The sequence below is a fragment of the Physcomitrium patens genome, chromosome 12 (genome assembly GCF_059467195.1).
Source record: "Physcomitrium patens ecotype Gransden chromosome 12, ASM5946719v1, whole genome shotgun sequence".
NCBI classification, from domain to species: Eukaryota; Viridiplantae; Streptophyta; class Bryopsida; order Funariales; family Funariaceae; genus Physcomitrium; species Physcomitrium patens.
In genome coordinates this window covers 17,400,799-17,424,943 of record NC_143421.1, presented here as the reverse complement: position 1 = coordinate 17,424,943, position 24,145 = coordinate 17,400,799, and the positions used below count along the sequence as shown (strand labels likewise).

Below are 24,145 nucleotides of genomic sequence, written 5' to 3'. Positions count from 1 at the left end.
TTAGTATCCCTATCTTCAAGTAAGATTCATATTGCTACTAATAATTGTTCAAACTCACCATATAAATGTCCAAACTTCCATTATAAATAGATACCTCAAAGAAGAAGTCTACCTCTAATAGCCTCTTCAATTTGTCATTTTTGGTTGCAAGCATATAGTCTATTGTTTACATCATGTACTATATGCACTTAAATAAAGTCCTCGTGCATGATATTTTTTAATAGATAAATATTTATACACTCAATATATGCTTTGTTCTAACATTAATTTTAATGTAAACTATTGATATGACATATTTAATATAGCTATCTTATTATTCTATATTGATAATATAAAGATCACAAAGAGCTCATTGGATTTCATCACTAAGCTTAAAATGCAACTCTACCTCAAATTTTCTATAATAGGCTTAAAAATTATTTATCAATTCTTTGGCATCAAATATACCAAAGACAATACAAGGCTTTTACAACACTAAATAAAATATGTCTATTAGCTTCTTAAAGAATTTTAGATAGAAACATCTAATCCTCCTAAATCCCAATCAAACTGTATTAAGATATTGGCACTTTGTCTTATAATGCAAAATTATATTACCACTCATACTATAATTATCCAACTCTATTGATTGACCAAGACTTGCTTGGATATAGCTTTTATTGTCCATCTTTGCAATTGCTACACAAATGCACTACAATATACATACCTTCAAGCTCCTTGTGACATCTTGTACTACATCTGCAAGTATCTTTTATTTGATAACTTTTACAAAATTGGAAAAGAAAGTTGTCTATCGGATTTTTTGGATGCCGACTTTGCACAAGACCTTGCTGATTGCATTTTCTACCAAAGAATACCTATTCTTTCTCAAAAGCATGCCCTTCTCATGGAATTTCCAAAAACAAACATCAATAACAAGCTCATCATTTAAATTTGAGTATTGTGCACTTGCAAATTACATATGGGAAGTAATATGACTTTGAAGACTATTGCAAGAATTATAGATCTTAGGTATAGGACCAACCATCTTAGGATGCAACAAGCAAAGTAGAATTGAGATTTCACACAATCTTGTATTTTATGATAAAATTAAACATTTTGAGACAAATTGGCACTTTATTAAGTAGAGAATAGATTCACAAACAATTATATGAATACTCAAGAACAACATGCGCATATGCTAACCAAAGCATTGGGATGCACCAAGTTCGAACTAGGCAGACTCAACCTGCACAAGGTCACAAACGAACTTCCTCCATCTCCAACATCGCTTGCTCAGCATTAGAGGGGGGCTTGTCTTGCCTTAGCAGCCTGATTTGTTCCAGGTCGGGGGATCGGATGATCCTCAACTCTACATGCCAACCAATCAAAGAGGTTTCTGAAGAACACCAAGAAAACCCAAAGAGCCAGAAGTAGTATGAGACAAGGAGTCTCCCCTCTAAGCTCCGGCAACATGTCCCTAGTCCTGTGAAGACACACTAGAAGACCAAGCTGTGAACAGAAGGGGGTGTTGGAACCACTGTTCACATCTTACCCTTCTCGTCCCAGTTAACCTAATCTGTTACATTTTGTCGTTTAGCATTCCGTTTATGAGTATTTAGCTTGAGGCTATACCCCTCTGTTCTTTGTGCTGCTCTGTCACCTACAAGGATTTTCTGGTTGACAATCGTCGGCCGCAGGTTACGCTCCACCCGCTCCACCGCATAATTGGTCGCAACGACCACCTTAGAATCATTCGGGCTGTTGATCAGACAATAGATTACGGCACGTTTACAAGCACCAAAATTCTTCACCTGAATCGATTTCCAGAATAACACTTGCAAAAACCTCATCTCTTGCAATTTATATCTCTCCACCTTAATCACATACATTGTTTCCATCAACTGTCTTCGAATCGGAATCCATAAATCCATGGATCCATTGGTTTGCTGCAAAGTGAAGTCTTCGATCATGAGTTCGAGGATGGATACATTTTTAAAGAGCTGAAACACTGCAGGCGGGATCTATGAGCGAGCAGTCAGCAGTAATCGATCGCCGCACACGCAGGTGGGGCATCGACATTTCATTAAATCACAGGGCTGTTCGCAGGTGAAGTCTCCCGCACGCAAATGCGCTATTCAGAGTTCCTCGTCACATGGGTTACCGTGAAGAAATGTGGGTTAATGCCCAAGCTTGTCAGCTGTATTATTAGAGACACGACATCAGAGAACCTCCACAGCACCACTCCCCAGCAAGGATGTACAACCTCCCAGCCCACATCACAACTCCATAAAATGCCGTTTCTGCAACTCATACTTCTCCTAGTCCGACCTCGCACCTCCAGACAAGCTCCAAAACCCACTACAATCCCATGCAGACTATGCTACAGAAAAAAAATAAGAAAAAGGGAGTCTTAGAGAGATGTGATGGTGTGCTGGAACCCCTAAAAGAAGAAGCCGACGTCGACGACGAAGAAGAAAAGATTGCACTGTTCATGCCTCGTCCCCCCACTGTGTTGGGGGCACTATTGGTGGCAGGAAGTTGATGAAACGCTCGGCTATGGCACCCTGCACTCGAAAGTCAGAGAGAGCGAGAGAGATCATTCACAAAATAAAATTACATTCCAATTCAATGGAAAGTTATAATTCATATACACATACACATGAATCAATTATATTTTGCAGTGTTTAGCTTGTATATATTCCTATTTTTACAATGGAATACTGTTAATGATATCACCAGTTAATTGATGCGATTGCAAGTTAGACGTTTAAAGCCATTCAATGTGTTAAGAATAATACCACAAAATATGCCTGTTTTCTATTTTGTCTTTTTAGAGAATAAATCTGTATTTGATTATATATTTTAGCATGCATATCAATATGAAAACAAACAACAGAAATAGATGTTACGGTATTGTTCAAGAAGGCTGCATTTTACAGCATCTTGTTTTTCATGCTCTGCTGTGGTTGTTTCATTGTCAAGGTTGACAAGAAAAGTGATGGTGGTGATGCTATTATTGTTAGTGGAAAAGGAGGATTTAGAGGAATCACCCACATCCATGTCCCACCAGGTGATACTGCTCAGCAATTCCACGTTCCCCCTCCCTACCCACCAACATCCAAATTCTGGTGCTTCCATGTGTTCAAACCCTAACCCCTAAGACCTAGTCGCAGATCTTGCGGCAAAATCAAGTCTTAATGCAAGAGTTCTGTTTAAGTTACCTATGGGAACCTCGAATCACTTGTTAGGTAAAATTTGTCGTCTCTCTTCGACTTGTATTGCTCAGAAATGATTAGGTCTGCCTGCAAATCTCTTCTTCGCCAGTAGTCTGCACTCTGCAATGCACAATACACTCAGTAAACTCCTGAAAGTGGCAAATCTAACCACGATACCGTTGGGCTGATACTCCAAATAGACTTACGATTGCATTGCTGTGCAAGCCACTGGCACAGCAATACATGCTAAAAATATAGCAATCATTCTCAGCTCTAATTTCCAACTTGAGTTGTTTACGTGGACTGTGACTGTCTTGATTTCCGGTAAATACATGGAGAATCTAGGCAATGGATTTCTTCTGATTACTTCGAAAATAGTGGAGGTTTGAATTGTAGTTCTCGAGAGGAGTAGCATTGTCTATTGTGAGGTTTGCAACCTCTGACAATTGTGTTACGGAAGGATTTTTTCATGAAGACACATGCCACATCCGATGTTAAATTGCAAGTTTTTAAAAAGAGTCAGCCAGAATATCAACCAGGAACAAGGCCATCCATTCCATCAACAATCTGCGATTGTAAACCGAAGTCTGACAGTTATACAAATGCTGCACACAATTTGTGTGCGAAGTAATAACATTAGATGCAAGAGATATTCACAGATTCCGAATGTACAATTTCCTCATCATAATAGTTCTGGCAAAACTGTGCTATCTATTTACAAGCCTCTAGACAGCGTCAAGATCTCCCAATTCAGTCTAAGTGTTTGCGGCATAAACATAGTTGACTAAGTGGCGAATCAGGTTGGGTTCCAAAGGTCCCAAACAGTGCAGGGATCATCGTTAAGCAGCTGCTGGGACACATTGCTCCGCTTCAGATTTCCTCTGGTCGTCAACGATGCTACTCAAGGTTTTGGAGGCACCAAACGAGAGCTGCGACACAAGTCGACAAGTTTTGGCAAAACTCGACGACGTGGTTCGTCTCAGATTTCCCATCCTATTCTCGACATCACTCAAATAGGGTTGAATGGCGCTCATAACCATGCATACCACCAAGGAGCGCCGCTTCATGGGCCGAGGCTTCGTCCTACCCGTCTCTTTCAAGTACTTCTGCCCATCCACCACATCTGCTATTACCGAGTTCACGGATTCCAAAAACTCGCAGGAAGACGAGAGTGGGCTTTCGTTCTCGTCATCATCTTCGTTCAAGTCCTTCTTCATGTCATCCTGCTCTACATCAGCCATGAAGTTTCCAGGGAACGACGTAGTAAGAAAAGCATTCGTAGCCGAGACAGGTCGCGATGTTTTTCGCACAATCGCATCTCGCCGTAGCATAGCCATACTCCTAGGAGATCCCACGAAGCATTCTTGATGAGAAGAATCCAGCAAATCACCGTTACAACTACAGCTCGAGTCTTTCCGGAAGCTGGAAGAGAGTAGCCTACAACTCGCTTGTGCACTAGTTGCAGCCACAACACCCATTGCCGCCATCACCAAAACCTCGAGAAAGCACAACAACACTGAACCCAAGAAAAAATCTAGACAAAAACAGCCGTCAGCTCCAATGTCACCTAGACATGGTTCACCTTCTCACGAATGAGAGTGTATCTGATGAGGGAGGTTGAGGAATTAAAACCATGATTTGTAAATCTCACACCTGCGCCGAGACGAGGGGGTCGACAAATATACAGTTGGGAGAAATCACGAGATGCTTCTGTTTCTTACAATTCCTCTGGGTCCCACTTTGCGGCAGTCGCCATTTGAGGGAGCTGGCATTCTGGTTTATTGCCATGTATAGTGGACTCACCTGACATGGAGGCGAGGTGGATGGCCATCTGTAAGGTCAGCCGAATCTAGCGTTTAGATATTTCGGAGTAACTGTCCAGTTATCGTTTTTTTAGCACAGAGATGCTTCTCTCACAAGTTTAATGCACACCTCAGAGATGAGTGAGGAAATCGTATTTGCTTCCATGAAACTGGTCTTTCTTTCATCTTTACACCCTCTTGATCTCTCACGATCTTAGACTATTGAAGTTCCCTCTGCCGGTGCCACTTTTGATTCATTGAGCCACTGTGGAGTTGGAGTAGTTTAGACAAAGAAGATACTTAATTATCATATACATGAGGATATAGAAAAAACAATTGCTTCTTTTATTAAAAAAATAATGTGAGGTAGAAACATATCTTTGATGGCTCAATGTGAGGCAAAAACATTGTCTTTTTGTCTTTGGAAATGGTTATTCTAGTCTTAATATTATACCATTTTTGAATGCTTATCTATTCTTTTCAAGTGACACAAGAGTATATTGACTCTTAGGTTCTTTGTGATTCATGTCCTTAACATTAAGTTGTTTTGAAGTTGTGACAATCTCAATTTGTTTTATAATAACTTAGCAAATAAAAGTTTTTAAATTAAATTTGCTAGTTGTTGATTTTCATCTTTTTAGTGCCACAAATACACAAAAACTATGAACAAAGATAGAAGATTGAATGCAATCTTCACTTAACCTCATTTTCTTTAAAGCAAATGAGGTTAAGTGAAGATTGCATGAAATCTGAGACAAATTTTATTGGATGTCATTGATCAAAAGCATCCACCTTCTTTATTTCATTTGCAAGATTCTTACCTAGGTCATATGTGCATTCATTAATATCAAATCTATACTAATGTGTAAGATATTTTAACCTATTTTGGTATTGCCTTGAGTCTAAAACCTCTTCCACCTCAAATTCTTGATTATTATCCATTCATATATGAGAATGTATTGCATAAATAATAAAATATGGCCTTTCTTTTATAATATGTATAAAAGCTCTTATTGCTATAAATAAGGATTTTGTTGTATTAGACTTAGAACTTTGTACTTAGTTATCAAAATTCTTGATTATACTATAAAAAATATCAAGATTATAAGAAGTTCAATTTATTTAAGGATTATATTTTTTATTTTTAATAAATCTGAAATAATTAGATTAAAAAAATATCTAATAATATTGAATATAACTAAATTATTATGACCATTTGTTGTAACTTCTACATAGATAGTCTTATTGGTATCATCTCTAAAAGACAAAAGGCAACCATCTATGACTTCTATGCATAATTTTTTTAATAATTTTTAGGTCTTAAACAAACATCAATTATATAACAAGGTAAAGGTTTTGAGGAGAAATTAGGACCTTCATTAGGTATTGCACGAGATTTTAATTGCATGGTCTCTATTGTAGCTAGACAAATTTGTTTTTTGATACATTGTCTTTATCAATAACCATGCTTATCTTTTGTCATTGCAATGCTTCTTTATATAATAGAAAGAAATATGTTTAGATTCTCTACAATACAAGCATAATTATATTGACAATGTCAAGCCTTTTTTTTGCTTAGTAAGAGATTTAAAATGTATTGTATTAATTTGCTTAGGTTTTGATCTTGATGAATAAGTTTATAAAAACTTAGGAATTGTTGCCATGACTTGATTTTTTTTGTCTCTAACCAAATTCTTGAGCTAAAATAAGAATTGAAGAAATGCATTGGTAACAGTGAAAAAGGCCTCACTCTTACCCCTATATATATTATTCAACTAAAAAGTTACATAACAATGTTTTATAGATCATCCAATACGTATGCAACTTGCGGGATTTATTGGCCAAGTTTTCAATCTATCAATCATCTATAAATACTTGTAAAGTCAAATCTCTATCTTCAAAGCTTTTAAAAAGCTTCTCCATAAGATATTATCAAATTTATTTATCTTTGTTTTTACCTATTTTCTCTTATTCTCCTACTTATTAATGCCAATGTTGATGTTTGTGACATTATAACACTTGAATATATTTTTAAAATATTGTTGAAGATATGATAATAGATATGAGATCTTTGTTTTTTATTTTTTTTAAGATTTATTCTTTAATTATATATTTTCCAATGTAATAGTTTATCAAAACATGTTACTTATTATATATTTGTCTAATGTAATACAATTTATTTAAATTTAGTTTAGCTTTATCTTTTTTTCCATTAAGTTATGTGATTATGTTATATCAAATCTCTTAAGACACTAGATCTTATCAATATTGATATATGTTTGATTATTAAATTTGATCAAAAACTATTATAAAGTCTTCACAATTTATTTATTTTTTCTTATCTTCAAAGTATTTTTTTTTTTTTTTTTTGTATATACTATTTGATTAAATTGTGCAAATTTGATGAAGTCTAGAATTAAGTATTTCTAACTTCTATAGTCAATTTATTTTTTAAAAAATATATTTTTTATTTCTTATATTTTTTAATAATATATTTGGATTAATTATTCTTAAAGATGGATGTTATCTACCTTCCAAATCAATTACAATGTGGAAGTAGAAGTTAATTAATTAGATTTACAAAAAAAATTCAAAGAACTACCTCCAATTTTTTGACAAATTATTTTCTTACTATTGTAAATCCATCTTATATGTATTTAAATATATGTATTTTAAAAACAAATTAGTTTGATTTTGCTTCAATGATGGAAAAAATGAATTAAAGTTTATCTTCCTCTATTTTAATATAAAACATCTGTATATAATTTTAATAGAATTTTGCAATTATATAATCCTAATTGTTTCTGTATTTATAAAATTAATTGATGATTATCATGTGCATAGGATTATCATATGCATAGCATATCCAAAAACAAAAATTGAAACTAAAAAAAAAATTTAAATACTAAATCCAAAAGTTATCGTTTTATATAGCTAATAATAACTATAAATATATTTAAGTATTATATTTATTTTTTTGACAATAATCAACTTTTCTTCAAAAAAAATGATTTGGATTACAAAGCAACAAATCCTCAAAGCTATAAATATATCTAAGAGAGAATACTTCTTGCATGTCAATGTTTTTCAATTGTGTACTTATTACATAATCCCATAGTTATGTTTTTTTTTTCACAAATTAGTTCACTCAAATCTCCTATTCTCTCACATCTGACTTCCAAAGAACAATTTGATGTATCTACTCTAATTGTATGTTTTGATATCATTGGTGTTGTTAGATGTAAATAGAGTCCCTACTTTCTTTGTACAAAATTTGTGTAATTATTGTAATAAATTCTAGTTGCCAAAAAAATTGATTAGCTACTTATTTCAATTTTGACTCCAATTTCTTCTAAAAAAGAAGAATAAGAAGAAAAAATCATGCTGAATAGAATTGATCTCTTTATAGTGACAATCAAATATTATTGGTTTTCAATGCTAAAATCAAAGGGATTGAGAAGTAGCTTATACAAAGTTGTATTGAGATCTATGAATAAATCTAAGACAATACTACCAATCCACCACCCCCCTTACTAGTATCTCAATGGGCATGAAAATTGAATGTATATACATATATATATATATATACATGTTTCATACATTGTTCTATCCAAATAAAATCTCTAGCTTGGCAACCTCATTACATCGCTATTATCAAGAAGTACATTGTGACGTGTCACACTCTCAAAATTAAACAAATAGAAAAGATAATATATGTATGTATATATTTTATTTATTTATTTACTTTGTTTGCGTAAGTATTGACAAGGCAGTCGTATTGTGTGTGTATTGGCACGTTCTGCAAAGTTCACATTGGTACGAGTCCAGACTAAATCCGACTGATCTGATTAAAAAGTTGAAGTTAATTGCAGAGTGAGTACTTCGATGTGTCCTGGAAGGCTACGCCAATGCCTCCTTGTAGTGCCAGATTCCTGCGCTCAGAGTCTCATCATCAGCATCAGCATCATCATCCAGGTTTTGTATGTCATCTGTCTGAAGTTAAAGCTTGGCTCCGTTGTGGGCACCTTCATCCAAGAGTTGAACTATCTCTTGCACCTCCGAAGGTGTTTTGTCATGATCGTCACGTACTGTCTCCAGCACTGTGTTGATGAGGGGCTCGACCTTGGCAATTTCTTCCAAGTCTTCTTTTTGTCCAGGTTTTTATCTGTGGAGTGTTTTCGAGCGCCTTGTTGACGTTCGTCAGAGAAACCTCGTTAGAATCTCGTGTTTTGCTGAACATCACCGACAGCGTGTCCCGGTGGACCTTGTCGTTGAAGCAGAAGGGCGACAAATGCCCCTCTCCCAGAAGCTCATGGAGATGCACTAAGTCAGGGATCTGCCATTGGTACATCACCAAGTATGCACTAAGATGTGGAATTGCAGAGGCAATAACATATGTCTGAACAGGATAATTAATGCATTGCAAAGACAAATATATAAATGGTAATTCACTGACCCGCTTTTTTATTAGACGTTGGAGAGAAATAGGAACGAGCCAATCTTGGTCGCCTTGCCAAATGTGCAAGGGGCCGTGGTACACCCGCTGGACATCCGATAGCCCGAAACCCCAGTCGCCAGTTAAGAGTTGCAAATCTTGCGCCATGCCAAACCCATCCTGCTTCGCCGACTCAATACTATCTCTGAAAGCACAACACCCTACGTTACAACCTGCGTACATGTCGATTCAACAAAGTGAATCGCAGGCTCGAAATCGTCGTTACCTGCCTGAGCATGGTGAGGATTTGAATTACCTGAACATAAGACCCGATGAGCCATTGGCTGCAAGGTTGTGCTGATCCGGGGGAGACAGCTGCTTCTTGGCGCTTGCTACCCACCGTGCTCCCACGGTTCGGACCACCACATGGCGGACATAGGCGTAAACCATCCATTGTGGTACCTGTCTTACCAACAGAAACATGAGCCTTGATCCTATCGTTATCTCTGCCATCGCCGCCTTTCGTTGCGTGTCTGTGAAGTCCTGGTGGCCACATCGTACTCCACACATTTCAATCATCTTCTATTCTAAACAACCCAATTCTGAAGGCGTTTGCGAACTCTCGATTAATGGAAAGCAACAAAACGGTGATCAATTCACTACCATTGATCGATTGCTCTTCAAGACTGTTACCTTCCACCAGTAATTCCCCGCGGGCGCCCACATGGCTATCCCAGCTATACGCTCGGGAATATAACGTGCCGCGCCCCAACAATAAGCACCTCCACAAGAGTACCCCAACAGCCATATCCTTTCTCCCAATTCCAATATGTCGGCAATGTTTGCTATGTCGGCAGCTGCGGTACTGAACGATTGTTGGGGATTTGGGGTGCTTAAGCCATAGCCAGGCCTGTCGATGGCGATCAATCTCACGCCCATCTCCTTGAGCAGATCCTCGGAGACTCCTAAAATCATAAAAAAGATGTGGTTGAGGAACCGAAGACAATCACATATTTTCAGATTGCATGGCCTTACTGCATCACACAAGCACACAGGGTTTGCGACTGATTGCACCTGGCATACTGGCAAGGCGTGAAGACCCCAGGCCGTGGAGCACCAGCAAACTCCGAGTGGCACTCTGCTTGGGAAGGCCTTGCTCCCGGTACGAAATTTTCCGCCCATCTGGCAACTGAAGAAACTTACCCTCCTTTTCCATCACAGCATCGATCAGCACTGAAAACGAAAAACAAATCAGAAAAATGCCTGAATCACATTCACTTGACACCTTATGCATACTGGGAAAACCCCGATGTACAGTATATTTGTGCATGTAATGCTCAAATAGTCGTTGATCGTGAGCTTAAAATCACTCAGCGTACAGAGTACACGAGGATACTGATTGGAAACGCTCTAGAAGCGCAATCTTCTCGTGCTCCGGTGCCAGTCACTTCCATCAAGAATTGTGTTACCACGTCCATCAGGAACTGCTAACTACTTTTCCGAAAAAATTCATCTATTACTTCGAAGTATACTCACTCTTTCAAGTCCCTGGAATGAATAGATTTGGGAGAGTTGAGTGCAATGGTGATCTCTGAAAGGGAGAGCAGTTGGAGCTGAAATCCACACGCAATCGATGATGGTAGCTCCTTCAGCAACGATCCTGAGAAGAAGATAATTTTCTGGAGTTGGGTGCTTCTACGAGGCGGTGGTCAACTGTGTGAGTTTAAACCGGCGGAGACTCAGGTGCTGCCGCGACAAAGTGGATATAGCACCGAAAAGTTGACTTATCCGAATACAAACCACGGCTACATTGCTATACTGCTTATAAAACGAAGGCCACATTAGTCTATCCACTGTTTCTCCTTTGAAAACTGGTTAGAGTTATTATCAAGTAAAGGACTACACCTGCTCCATCACAGCACGACTCGTTCACAATGTATATCAGAGAATTAAGAAAACATTAGGAGCATATCGCGCGTCTTCATTTCTATTTCGTGTATGGTCTTCTTCGCTCCCAATTAATATCAAGGATGCAGACGGTGTTGCCAATTGTAACCGATTGAAAGGTCTGAGATATTGGTGACGAGACTTCAGTGTAGATAGTGCGGCACAGCTTATAGAATCAAGCTTTAACATGATCCTTAATTCTGTTGAAATAGAAAGAGTTCAACATGAATCTGCCCGAGACATGACGAGTTATCACATGCGAATCAAACAACTAGCACACGGACTTGGGCAAGCAAAGCTTTAACTACTCAGTTCCTGTTGAAAATACTGAAGTTTCAGATAATACAGATGGGTCATCCCAGAAGCCATTTCGCAGTCTGGACGGCTAAAAATAAGTGTGACTAAGGTAATTTTTCTCAGCTACATTTGAGCACCGCAATTTTGGGTTAAAATGGAGTTGCTAATCCTATTAATCTCTCACATCTTCATAATCTCCAGTTACCCTGTTGTATCGCAAAGTTGCTTCACCAATAGTGCCAGCCGCCTTATTGCGAACTTTCCTCACAAGCACTTTTACTTGGTCAAGAGGTCCCGCGGTTTCATCACGGTTGCGGTGAATGACAATACCATTATCACACTTGTTGATGAAATGGGCGCTGCCACTAATATCATACAGACCAGGTGCTTCACCTCTCCATACTTGCAATTGCCTCGGATGTGCAACGAACCAGACATGACAATCATGGTGCTGGGCGAACCGCTTGATTTTTGTAAGCATTTGACTGACATACTCCGTCTCGGTTTGATTCCCAGGTCGCTGATGATCAAGCTCGTTGTAAGGGTCAATAACAAGCCCACGAATTCCATGTCTCATCACAGCGGCCTTCGCAAGATTCAACACCCAGTCCACGGAGGGAAGCTCTTCATCCTCATGTCTGATCAGGAAAAAGTTATCCTGCAACCATTTCTTCCCCTTTTCCAGATCCTCTTTATCCATTCGTGGGGTAGAATTTGCATAAGGCGCGTCAAAAAATGGTTGATGAATATACTTCTCTATCAGCTTCCTGGCATGCTCACGCACCTTGTTTTCCATTGAGCAGAGACCGAAAGTCCACTTCTTGGATCTATTTAGATTACAAATAAGTGCATCGATCCACTCACTTTTGCCTGAATTCGGAACGCCTGTAACAATAGTGAGTTCGCCAGGTACAACCCTGTAAATCTCGTCAAGGCCACGCCAGCCAGTTGAGACCCCTCGCTCATCGCCCAGGCGAAGATAGTAGTAGTCGTCTATTTCCCTAAAAAACTGTTGAAAGTTAAACAGCCCCCGAATAGGATATAATTCTGCACTTTTGATGAGGTCCTTCACAGCGTCTGGTCCTAAAGACATGAGTACCTCGTTGGCATCCTTGCACTGTTTCCCAGACTCATCTTCAGGCCACGTGACCCGCCAGCAACGCTCTCGCCCAAGCCTGCGTGCAAGCTCCTCTGCCAATGCTTGTCCAGGCTCATCGGCATCGGTGGCTAAGATGATTCGTGTTGCATTCTTGAAGTAATCCTTACAGTTCCACAAGTACTCGTACTTTTTGTCTTCATTTGGAGGGGGGAGCTCGTCTCCTGAAACCTTAGCTGGAGCGCCGTCAGGAACACTGACACAATTAACGATGCCTGCTTCATACATCGCCAGCTTGTCAAATTCTCCCTCCACAATTACTATCTCCCTACTATCCTTAATATGATCCAATCCATATAATACCTTCGGCGCGTTTTTTACTTGCCAAAACCGCTTGTTACCGTCTCGAAATTTGCAATTCAAAATCTCTCCGTCCTGCACATAAGGAAAAGCAATTGCGAGGTCTGTGGTGTTCGCCCAGTGCTGTGCCACATTGTTTTGACGAACAGTTTCTTCTGACAAACCCCTTTTTTTGAAGTAACTCAGAACTTTGTCTTGCACTACCTCCAGCCCAAGACTTTCCGCTGTGTAATCCTTCTTTAATACTGGGCGTTTCGTTACTTTTGCGGCTTTGAAAGCACCATTCCCTTTCACTCCCACTGAAGAAGCCAAAGGACCCGCCCATGCACTACCTTTCCATCCACACTTGGCTCTATGACAAATCCAAATTGCAGGTGTTCCGGGTTCTTCAGGAATAGTCACCGCCAAGGAAAGCTCCCCTGAGGAGCCGCCATCGCATTCCGGGCAAATTCCCCGCACCGTACCAGGACCATAAGATTTCAGCAGTATGCCCTTACTGATAAGCTGCTCCTTAACCGTCTTCGTCAACGCAGGAACTTCAGCCGTCGCCGCCGCCGCCGCCGCCGCCGCCGCCGCCGCTATCGTTGCGACATCGCGGAACGAAGACATACACGAGGGGAACGAAAGACGAGAGTCATAACGCAGCAAACCTCTTCCACTCCTCACCCATACATTGCGAAAGCGAGGCAGAAACCTCAACAGCAAAAAGGATTTGCAACCCGGCAGCTTCCATGGCGACACAAAGGTTCGTGCCTCATAAGAACACCGCACAAGCGGCACTGACAACCGCAACACACCTCGCACTTGATAGCATCCCGCAGGCACCGCCACATGCCCTCCAAATGCCATATCCCCCCTGAAGTACCACCCTCCAATTCCCAATTGTCACCTCCACCTTCTCTTCTTCTAATTCCAACGACAGCTGCAATTCTCGTGTCCGTCGAACCTTGATGTGTCCATCTCACGCCCTCGAGTGCTCTCATACTCTGCCTGTTCTTGCACCTAAACACCTGCTGCCACCACTGCCAACGCCCATTCCACTCTGCAAAACTCTCTTGCTCGAAACCCCTACCTACCTCAATCCTTGCGAGGAACGCATCTCCCTTCTCTACCTTCCTTCACCCACCACTTGTTCCACAAACTCTCTTCGAAATTCAACGATGCTCGCGTCGTCCAGGCGCTCAATCCTCGTCCCTCCCAGGTTCCTCCGGCACCACGACCCTAAGCCTCAGTCAGAGATGAGAGCAGAGCAAGGGGAGGGGGAGGAAGAAGAAGAATCATCAAACCAAGAGGAGCGAAACGGAGCTCAGCATGGAAAGGAAAGGGAAGGAATGCACAGAGCGGGGAAGCACAGTAGTGATGGTGAGAGTGAGTGAGAGCGCAGGGTTTGGCACTCTAAACCCTAAATCATGGCTCAGCAGCACCAGCAGCACTAGGGCCATCAAAAAGTAGAGCAGAGGTAGATGCCTTCTCGCCCACGCCCTCCCACGCCCTCTTCGGTTGTTGTCCCCTCTTACTTTTCTTTCCTCTTAGTTTTTCTGGTGGACTCAAAGCATTTTTGTATGCCTTGATCTGGCTAATTAGTGTTTGTGTTGTTGTTGAATTATATTCCTAAATTTTTCATCACTTCTGCTTAAATCATTAATAAACTACCATTAATAACATGGTATGTTTGCATGTAATAATATGAATTAATATTTTGTAGTAAAACTAAAATATTTAAATAAATGAGTAAATGATCTTTGATATTTTTTTAAACTGTAGAATATCTATTGCTAAGCTGGTGTTTTTGTTTTTAAATTCTGAAAAATATACTAGCTATCAAAATGCTGTCATGGTCAAATTAGCACAAACGAAGTATGTCACAATAGAAATACATGAGTTGGTGGTTAGGATGCCATAGCTAAGCTTTATGTCACAACATTCATTAAATATTATTTTTGTAAGAAATACAAACTTTGAAGTTTATAAATAACCTCTTTATTGACATCTACCAATTGCATAATTGCTAATAATTTTTTTACATTTAATTAAATTTAATTATTATTAATATGTTTTAAATAATTTTGGTATTTATTAAAGAATGGTGTGTTGTGAATCTAGTCTAGTACCTCAAGAATCTTGATTTCAAAACAGTTTTAAATTTTTTTGCAAGATAGTTAGTTGATGCATTAGTTATGATTCTTAGGAAGAAAGAACATAAAAAGAAAAAAAAAAATAATGTAGAAGAACATGCCAACTACAAGAATAGTAAAGAAAAATCAGTGGAATTTAATGAAAATAAATCTCTCTCTCTCTCACTATATATATATATTTATATTTATGTATATTAATTTATTTTTATGTAATAATAAAACACTATATACAATAAGAAAAAAGCATAATATTATTAACTATGATTTTTTTTGAAGAATGAGTAGGAAATTGGTAGATAGAAGAAATAGAATAGAGAAATTCATGTCTATATTAGGCTCTGTAATTTTAATTAATTTTTTTGGAAGTACTCAAAGAAAAACTATATTCTCATAATGGTAATATATTAGTTCATAGAGTTATGGTATAAATTAAATTAAGTGGAAAAAAATGAAGAGTTATAGTAAAGATTATAGATGGAGTATTCATCCTTTTTGTAAAAAAGAAGGATGTAAATATAATAAAATTGTTTGTTGACTATTAATCATTAACTACAACAAAAAATTGTGTTGATTTTTTTTTATAGAAAAGACTGATTGCATTTTTGACCAAAATATATAATGCTAAATACAATCTATTATGTATAAATAAATAAAAAAACTCGACAATACAAAATAATTTATTAAATTTATGTATTAGTAACATATATATATATATATATGTAATTTTTCATGAATTAATTTTTTTTTAATCACTATTATATTAAGACAAGTAAAATTTTTTTATTCATTCAAATACTGTAAGTTTCATTTTTTTTGACGTTGAACCAAATTTATCTACCGAAGAATCTCAATGGCAAGTTTTATTTTTTGTTTATTTCTATTATGAATCAAAATATTAAAAATAAAAAATCCAATAATTCATGATTTTTCCAATCAGACACATCTGATTAATATGTAATTATTTACCTGAAAAATTATAAAAATCTTAAGAAATTTTATTAAATAGACTTCTGTCTTGGAGAAAGTTGTAAAATATTAAACAATAGTGACACAAAAAAATAATTAAATGTCCTTATATATATTATAAGATAGTATTTTGTTTAATAAAAGTAGAATATGTATCCGAGCTGATTATTATTAAAGAAGAATTATACTTTGTACAATATATATTTTCTTTTGCCTGGAAAAAATTAAATAAGAAACTATTAGGTTTTTCGAAGATATTCTTTAGCAAAGTAAATTTTCCAGATACAATGTATTTATATAATGATTTTTTTTTTATTTCATTACAAAAATAAAAATAAAAATCATAATTACCAATATTTCTTATTATTCATTTTAAACCTTAAAAATTTACAAGTAATGATTTTCTTATGGATTTGACAATGAATCAAAGTGATTAGATGTTGTTTTTGTGGTTGTTGTTCAATCTATTAAAAAATTCCATGACTATTTTATTTACTTCAGAGTAAATGCATCTAAAGTACATGTATTATTTTACAAACAAGTATAGTTTTTACATGATTGCTAAAATGTTCAAACAATAATTGTGATGTCCAATCTGTAAGTCATTTCTAGCAATACTTGTTTCAAATTGAGGATATCACATTTGATATAAGTATTGATTTTTTCTCAAACAAATAGATGAAAAAAATAAGTTTTTTTTAATATAATTAGAACAAGTTATACTAGGATATGAGGTTTTTGATTAAGATGGTAGGATCAAAACTCTTCTAATAGAAAAAACATTTATAATCACTTTATAGATTTATTTTTTTTAAAATATTTATATATATATTTTTTAAAAAAATTATTTAAATTATAAATAAATAAAAGTTTAAAAAAATTCATTACAATATATATCAATATATTATTTTATATTAATTAAAACTTTATAAATTTGTGATTTCCCATTCATAAATTTTTATAGTTTCATTTTTGGAATTTTGAGCACTTATTGCTACAAATCATATTTTAATGTATTATTTGATACTAAGAAAATATGAACTCTAAATTTTAATTTATTTTAGTTCTAATTTATTTAATTATGTCATTGATTTTAGTTTTTTTTAAAATTATTTTAAAGTTCTTTTTTAAAATATTAATGATATTAAAATTTATTTTTATTTTACAACATATTATTTTAGTATCTTGTATTGTAATTTTAATTATTCTATAAAAAATTTAAAATTTTAATAAATATGTAGTTTCATTCTCTAAACTTTGGTAAGACTTCTTAGAACAATATCAAACCTTAGTCTTAAGTTTTGTGCTTCTATTATCAATCAATATGATTTATCAACATATCTAAAAATAATAGAAGATACTTGAATAAAAGTATCAATCTATAAAAAGATTCTAAGAAGATCCAAAATATATACTTTATATTTTATGAACAATATTTTGATATTGTTGTAATACTAATTAAAAAAATTAATGACATAATAAAAAATCTAAGCTAAATAAATTTATGAATTAAATTTGATCAACTTTAAAATTTTGTTATCCAAAAATTACAAGTCAATTGCTTACATTATATGTATATATATATATCTATATATAAAAATTAAATGATATAAATTACTTAATTTTTTTAATAATTCTATAAGAATCATTGTATAATTTATTAAATTTTGATTTGTTTATAATTTTATAAAAAAAATAGATAAATTTATAATTTATATAATATAAATTTTTTATAATTTTTTATATTTAGAGAATTTTCAATTCTATCCTAAAATATCTAAAAATATATTGTAACATAATTAAATGAGTATAGTTTAGTAAGAAAAAACTTTATACTTCAATTAAACTTGAATCTTCATTTCATATAAGCAAAAAATGATTTTAATATATTTTCGATGATTTTTTTTATTTTTTTAAAATATTATCCATATATTAAGAATTTTCAATGCAGATAAGTAGTGATTCTTAATGGTTGCATGGATGGATCTTTATTTTCATCAAAAAAGTTCATCTTTTTTAGAATTCACATGTTTTACAAAGTTCATAGGCCATTTTATAGCTTGGTTTACAAAGCTTTGCATCAAAATGTGAGTACCTTCATAAACTCATTTAGTCTTTGTTTTTATCAAAAAAGTTTATATTACATGGATATAGAATATGGCTCTCATTCACTATATGTATCCCTCTTTGTTTTCATTAAAAAACATAATGTTGTCAAGAGTTCACTTGGCATTTTACCATTGATCATAAGAAATTCACAAGGTATTTTACGTTGGCTTGGATTATATGTGACAACATGAGAGTAGCATGAAGATGATTAAACAAGACAATGACAATGTTCACTATGTATAAGAAACTTTATAGTTTCTCATTGTTATTCTAAGTTCTTAGATTCATTATTGTATCATGGACATATACATTTACGTCAATAATTACTTATATGATTAGGTAGAAGTAGGTAAATATAGATTAATTTCATAAAGTCTTTTAGTGAAGCTTCCTAAAAGCTTCAAAGATGCAATTTTGTCTTTTGATGTATTTGTAGGTTGAAAATTTAGCCAACATCTTAACTACGTGTTGGTAGCTTGTGGAACAAGTTAACTCTACATAGTAGCTTGTGGAATAAGCTAACTATGTGGTGTATACATAAATAACTTGCCTTGCAAGTCAAGATATGTGGCTAGCAAAGTCAACATGTTTTGGAGGTCTTACAGGACATCGCCATGTAGCTCCTAGTTAAGAGTATATATGGAGGCAAGAGTGAAGCTTTTTTCACTCTTGTGAATGCCGTTCTAGTCCTTAGTCTTGTTTCAAGACTTTCTAGACTTCTTGTTTTTGGCAATAGCCATTCTACTTAATATTACATTACTTTTTGAGTGATTTTTTAGTTTTCTTCAGTGACACAAGAGTGTATTAAGGATTCTCTTTCTTTGAGATTTATGTCCCTAACAATTTGACAAGAATGCTAATATATTATTTTTGTCTTGTTTTAGAAGTGAGTAGATTATCCCATTTCTATTATTGTATTTTGAAGGGTACCAACTATCCACATTTTAAACAAAAAAAATCTTATTTTCTAATACTAATCTTTCTTTAAAGAGAGTGGATTACTTTTCTTTGTAAAAATTTTTATTAGAAGTTGCGGATTACTTTCTTCTAATTTAACTTTTTGGATTTCTTTGAGTTGCTTACAGAAAGAAAGATTATGGATGCTATACCTAGCGAAAGTGAGAATAGATTTGCAATTATTACAGATCTTCATGATCTTATCCACACTCTAGAATAAAAAATCTCATGTATTTTTAACTTGAATTATAGAAGTACTATGCCTACACCTATGAAAGAAGTTCAGAGTTTGCAACAAGAAGTTGTCCAATTGAAGGAAGCAAGTAGATCGAGCTCACAACCAAATCCAAGGAGTTTTACTTCTATAAGTATGACAAGAATAATGATTAGTATGCGTGAGAATTTTGATGGAACAAGATCAAAATTTGGAAGATTTTTGCAACAAGTCAAGGTTGCACTTTTTTCAATATCTTGATGGATTTATTCAAGTTAGATTCATAAATGCACTTCTAACAGGAAGTACTCTCTCTTGATTTACACCTTTAATGGAAAAAGATTTGCGACTCCTTTATGATTTAAATTCATTCTTAGAAGTTTTTATGGCAATATTTAAAGAAAGTAATCAAGAATGAGTAGCAAAGACCAAACTCTTATCTTTACAATAAAGATCACGATCAGCCACCACATATGTTGCTAAATTCCAAAACCTTGCTTGCGATGTAGATTGGAATGACAAAGCACTAATCAATCAATTTTGATATAGATTAAAGGACAATGTGAAAGATTTGTTATTAATAATATCAAAAATAGAATCTATGAAATAATTTATTACTCAAGCCATTGCTTAAAATAATCAATTATTTAAAAGGGATTAAGAATAAAGACTTGGATAGAGAAGAATAAATCAAGTAATGGCGATAGCTTCTAAGTTTTTTGAATCGTATTCATCAAGGCCAAAACCAATGCAAATTGATACGATATGTTTTAAAACTCTCACAGAGCAGGAAAAGACTTGACATTGCCAAAAAGGTTTGTGTTTATATTATGGAGAAGTTAAGCATACTACTCAAAATTATACAAAGAAGAAATACAATTATAAAATGAGGAGAAAAATTACCAAAGAAGATAATGTGTCGAAAAACAAGTTTTTCTTCCTACAATAGAAACTGTGCGACTAGAATCATGTGCAACACTTACTAAAGGTCCTATTCTCTCCTCACATCTATCACCTTGTTTTATAATAGATGTGTATTTAGGACCTAAAAATCACAAAGCCCTTGCCTTATTAGATTCAAGACCCTCAGTTTGTTTTATTAAATAAAGATTTTGTCAAAAATCAAAAGATATCCCCAGTCAAAAAAATTAAATCTGTACATAGATGGTCATTCATTGTTTTCTAAAAATATTACTTATGAGAATGTTCTTTTAGATGTAATAATTAAAGATCATAAAAAAATAGTAATATTTAATATAATAAGATTTTTTTTTAATCCAATTATTTTAGAATTATCATGGCTAAAAAAATATAATCCTCAAATAGATTGAATTTTTTGTAATCTTAATCTTTTTAGTAGTATAATCGAAGATCAAATTAGCAAAGTAGAAGTACAAAATTCTAGTACTTCCAAACCTTTATTGGTAGGTGCAAGAGCTATCATGCATACTGTAAAAGAAGAATCATCTTTTGCTATATATGCTATATCCATTTGTAATGGTGAAAAAATATTAAGTGGTATTCCTAGTGAATATAAAGAATTTAAAGATGTTTTTGAAAAGAAGAATGCAAATATTCTACTAGAGCATCAACCTTATGATTGTTCAATTGATTTGTAAGAAAGAGCTCAATCATCATTTGGACCAATCTATAGCTTATTGCAGAATGAGTTGGCTATATTAAAGGTTGACAAAAATTTGGTAAAGAACTTCATATGCTATTCTAAATTCCTAAGTGGAGCTCTTATCTGATTTGTAAAGAAGAAAGATGGATCTCTGCACATATAAGTGGATTATCGAGGACTCAATAAGATCACTATTAAAATAGGTATCATTTGTTTTTAATTTTAGGACTTCAGTCAAGCAAAGATCTATACCAAAATAGATCTTCGAGAAGTATGCAACTTAGTTTGTATCAAAAAAAAAAATTAAATGGAAGACTACTTTTCAAACTAGGTATGAACATTTTGAATATAATATCATACTTTTTGGACTCACTAATGCAGCGGCCGTTTTTCAACATCATATGAATGATGTTTTTTATAAGTTTTTAGATGATTTTGTTGTTTGCTATTAAGACAACATTCTAATTTACTCTAAGAAGATAGAAGAACATGAACTTTATGTTCGTCATGTATTATAGAAATTTAGAGATGCAAGATTATATGCCAAGTTGGAAAAGTGTATATTCGACATTACTCAAGTTAATTTTTTAGGATACATCATTTCCAACGAAGGCCTTTTGATGGATCTTAAGAACGTCCAAACTATCATAGATTGGAAGATTTCAAGAACAATACAAGATATGCAATGCTTTTTAGGCTTTGCTAATTACTACTAAAGTTTTATCAAGAACTTTTTTCAAGTTGTAACTCTACTTATACATTTGACTTATAAAAACAAACTTGAGTGGAATAAAGAAGCAAAAGCATCATTTGAGCCTTCAAAGAAGGAATTTATTTTTGTACCAATCTTACATTGTGTTGACTTTTGTAAGGCATCCTTTATGGAGATAGATGCGTTAGATTTTGCTATAGATGCCATATTGTCACAAATGGGAAGAGATGACAAACTCCACCTAGTAGCTTTCTATTCCAGAAATTATTTTAGCAGCCAAGATCAATTATAGGATCCATGACAAAGAGCTTCTTGTAATTGTAGATTCATTTTAGGAATGGTGTCATTATCTAAAAGACACTTCAAGTCTAGTTGTCATGGACATATATTTATTGTAATTGTTATATAGGTGATATGAATAGGTAGAAGAAGATAAAAGTAGATTAATTTCATAATATCTTCTAGAAAAGCTTCCTAGAAGCTTCATAGATGCTGCTTTAATTTTACATGTGTTTATAATTAATTGGTAGATTAGAAACTTGGTCAGCAAATTAACCACATGCCACACATGTTGGTAGCTTATAGAACAAGCTAACAATGTGGCCCCTACATAGAAAATTTGCCTTGCAAGTTAAAATACGTGTTGTGCAAAGTAAACACGTTTTTGGAGGTCTTATAGAACATCGCCACGTAGCTCCTAGATAGATAGTATAAATAGAGGTAAGACTGAAGCCTTCTTTACTCTTGTCAACTCCTTTTTTGCTTCTAGTTTAGTTTTAAGGATCTCTAGTTTTCTTATCTTTTGGCAATAGCCATTCTAATTTCTTTCTTAATATACATATTTAATTATTTCTATTTTGTCATCTTTCTTTGAAAAAAATTTATTTTTTTTATTTATTTTTATCAAGTTCTTGTCTTTGACAGATTGACAAGAGTGTACTTATAATATCAAAGTTTAATCTAATCTTGATTAAGAGTGGATTACTCCTTTCTCTTGATAAGACATAAGTGTATAAGAAGTTACAGATTACCCTCTTCTTAATTGATATTGTTCTTAGAATTTTCTTTGTTCTCAAGTCTTCTCTCTTATTTGTACTGAGCGATATTAGACATCTTCTCTTTTTTAAGTATTATCATGGCAAAACTTGCTGAAATAAAGAGTGCAATGGCACAAATGCAAGAACAATTCAAGGAGTTAATGCTTGTAATGCATCAATTCAATTTACCACCACAAGGAGTAACAAGATTGGCAGGAAGTGAAGATATAAAAATGACTAGAGCTGCTTCAACATCTGTACCAAATCATGTCTCTTCTCTTATGGTGGAACATCCTTTCAGTGTTAGAGAATCAAGAATTACCCTATCCAAGAAGTTTGATGGCACTAGATTAAAATTTAGAGGTTTTATCAATCAAAAGCAAGTAGAAAATATGCAAATTGATGTAGTACATTTTAAACCTCTTACTGAGCAAGAAAAGACTCATCGTCGTAAGGAAGGATTGTGCTTGTATTATGGAGAATCTAAGCACACTGCTCAACATTGCCCAAAAGAGTGATGCAACCATAAAATGATGAGAATGGCTATCAAAGAAGATAGTATGTCGGAAAAAGAGTTCATCCTACTACGTGATAGATTGTGTGGCTAAAACCTTATATAACACTTAGTGAAGGTCCTATTCTCTCCTCAAAACCCTTTTTTTATTTTACAATAAATATTATTTTAGAACCTAAACATCAAAAGCCTCTGCCTTGTTAGATTAAAGAACCTCAGCATGTTTTTTAGATGAAGAATTTGCCAAAAGACATAGCATACTTTTAGTGAAGAAAATTAAACCTGTTCATATAGAAGTCATAGATGGTTGTCCGTTATCTTAAAGAGATGTTATTCATGAAATCCTTCCTATAGAAGTAGCAGCTAATGGTCATAGTACCTTGTAATATTTAATATCATAAGATCTCTTTCTAATTGTCAGGGACAAGAATAGGATAAAGATAAATAAACAAGTGAGACTTCTCTCAAAGAAAGATGACAAAATATAAATAATTTAATATGTATATTAAGAAAGAAACTGGAATGGCTATTGTCAAAAGCCAAGAAAACTAGAGACCCTTGAAATTAGACTGGAAGCAAGAAAGGAGTTGACAAGAGTGAAGAAGGCTTCACTCTTGTCTCTATATATACTATCTTACTAGAGGTTATGTGGTGACATTCTAAAGGACCTCTAATATATATTGACTTTGTAGGACACATGCCTTGACTTACAAGGCAAGTTTTTTTATGTGTGGGCCACATAG

The 24,145-nt window shown here is 34.5% G+C and overlaps 2 protein-coding genes across 3 annotated transcripts; both read right to left on the bottom strand.

Annotated features, from left to right (window-relative positions):
* Window positions 1–8,700: 8,700 nt before the first annotated feature.
* Window positions 8,701–11,121, bottom strand: LOC112289740 (uncharacterized). Of its 2 annotated transcripts, XM_024535239.3 has the most exons (6): window positions 10,971–11,121; window positions 10,509–10,667; window positions 10,128–10,399; window positions 9,751–9,977; window positions 9,456–9,639; window positions 8,701–9,335 (listed from the first exon to the last, which is right to left on the bottom strand). In XM_024535239.3, coding segments are annotated over exons 1-6 (1,098 nt in total). In that variant the 5' UTR covers window positions 10,972–11,121; the 3' UTR covers window positions 8,701–9,080. The 2 variants fall into 2 exon arrangements, with proteins under 2 accessions (XP_024391007.1, XP_024391006.1); XM_024535238.3 differs by lacking the exon at window positions 10,971–11,121 and having other exon boundaries at window positions 10,509–10,904.
* Window positions 11,122–11,665: 544 nt separating this feature from the next.
* LOC112289739 (primase-helicase Twinkle, chloroplastic/mitochondrial) lies at window positions 11,666–14,533 on the bottom strand. The gene has a single exon (XM_024535237.3). It carries the CDS (start codon window positions 13,981–13,983, stop codon window positions 11,851–11,853), a length of 2,133 nt encoding a protein of 710 aa, XP_024391005.1. The 5' UTR covers window positions 13,984–14,533; the 3' UTR covers window positions 11,666–11,850.
* Between the last annotated feature and the right edge of the window lie 9,612 nt (window positions 14,534–24,145).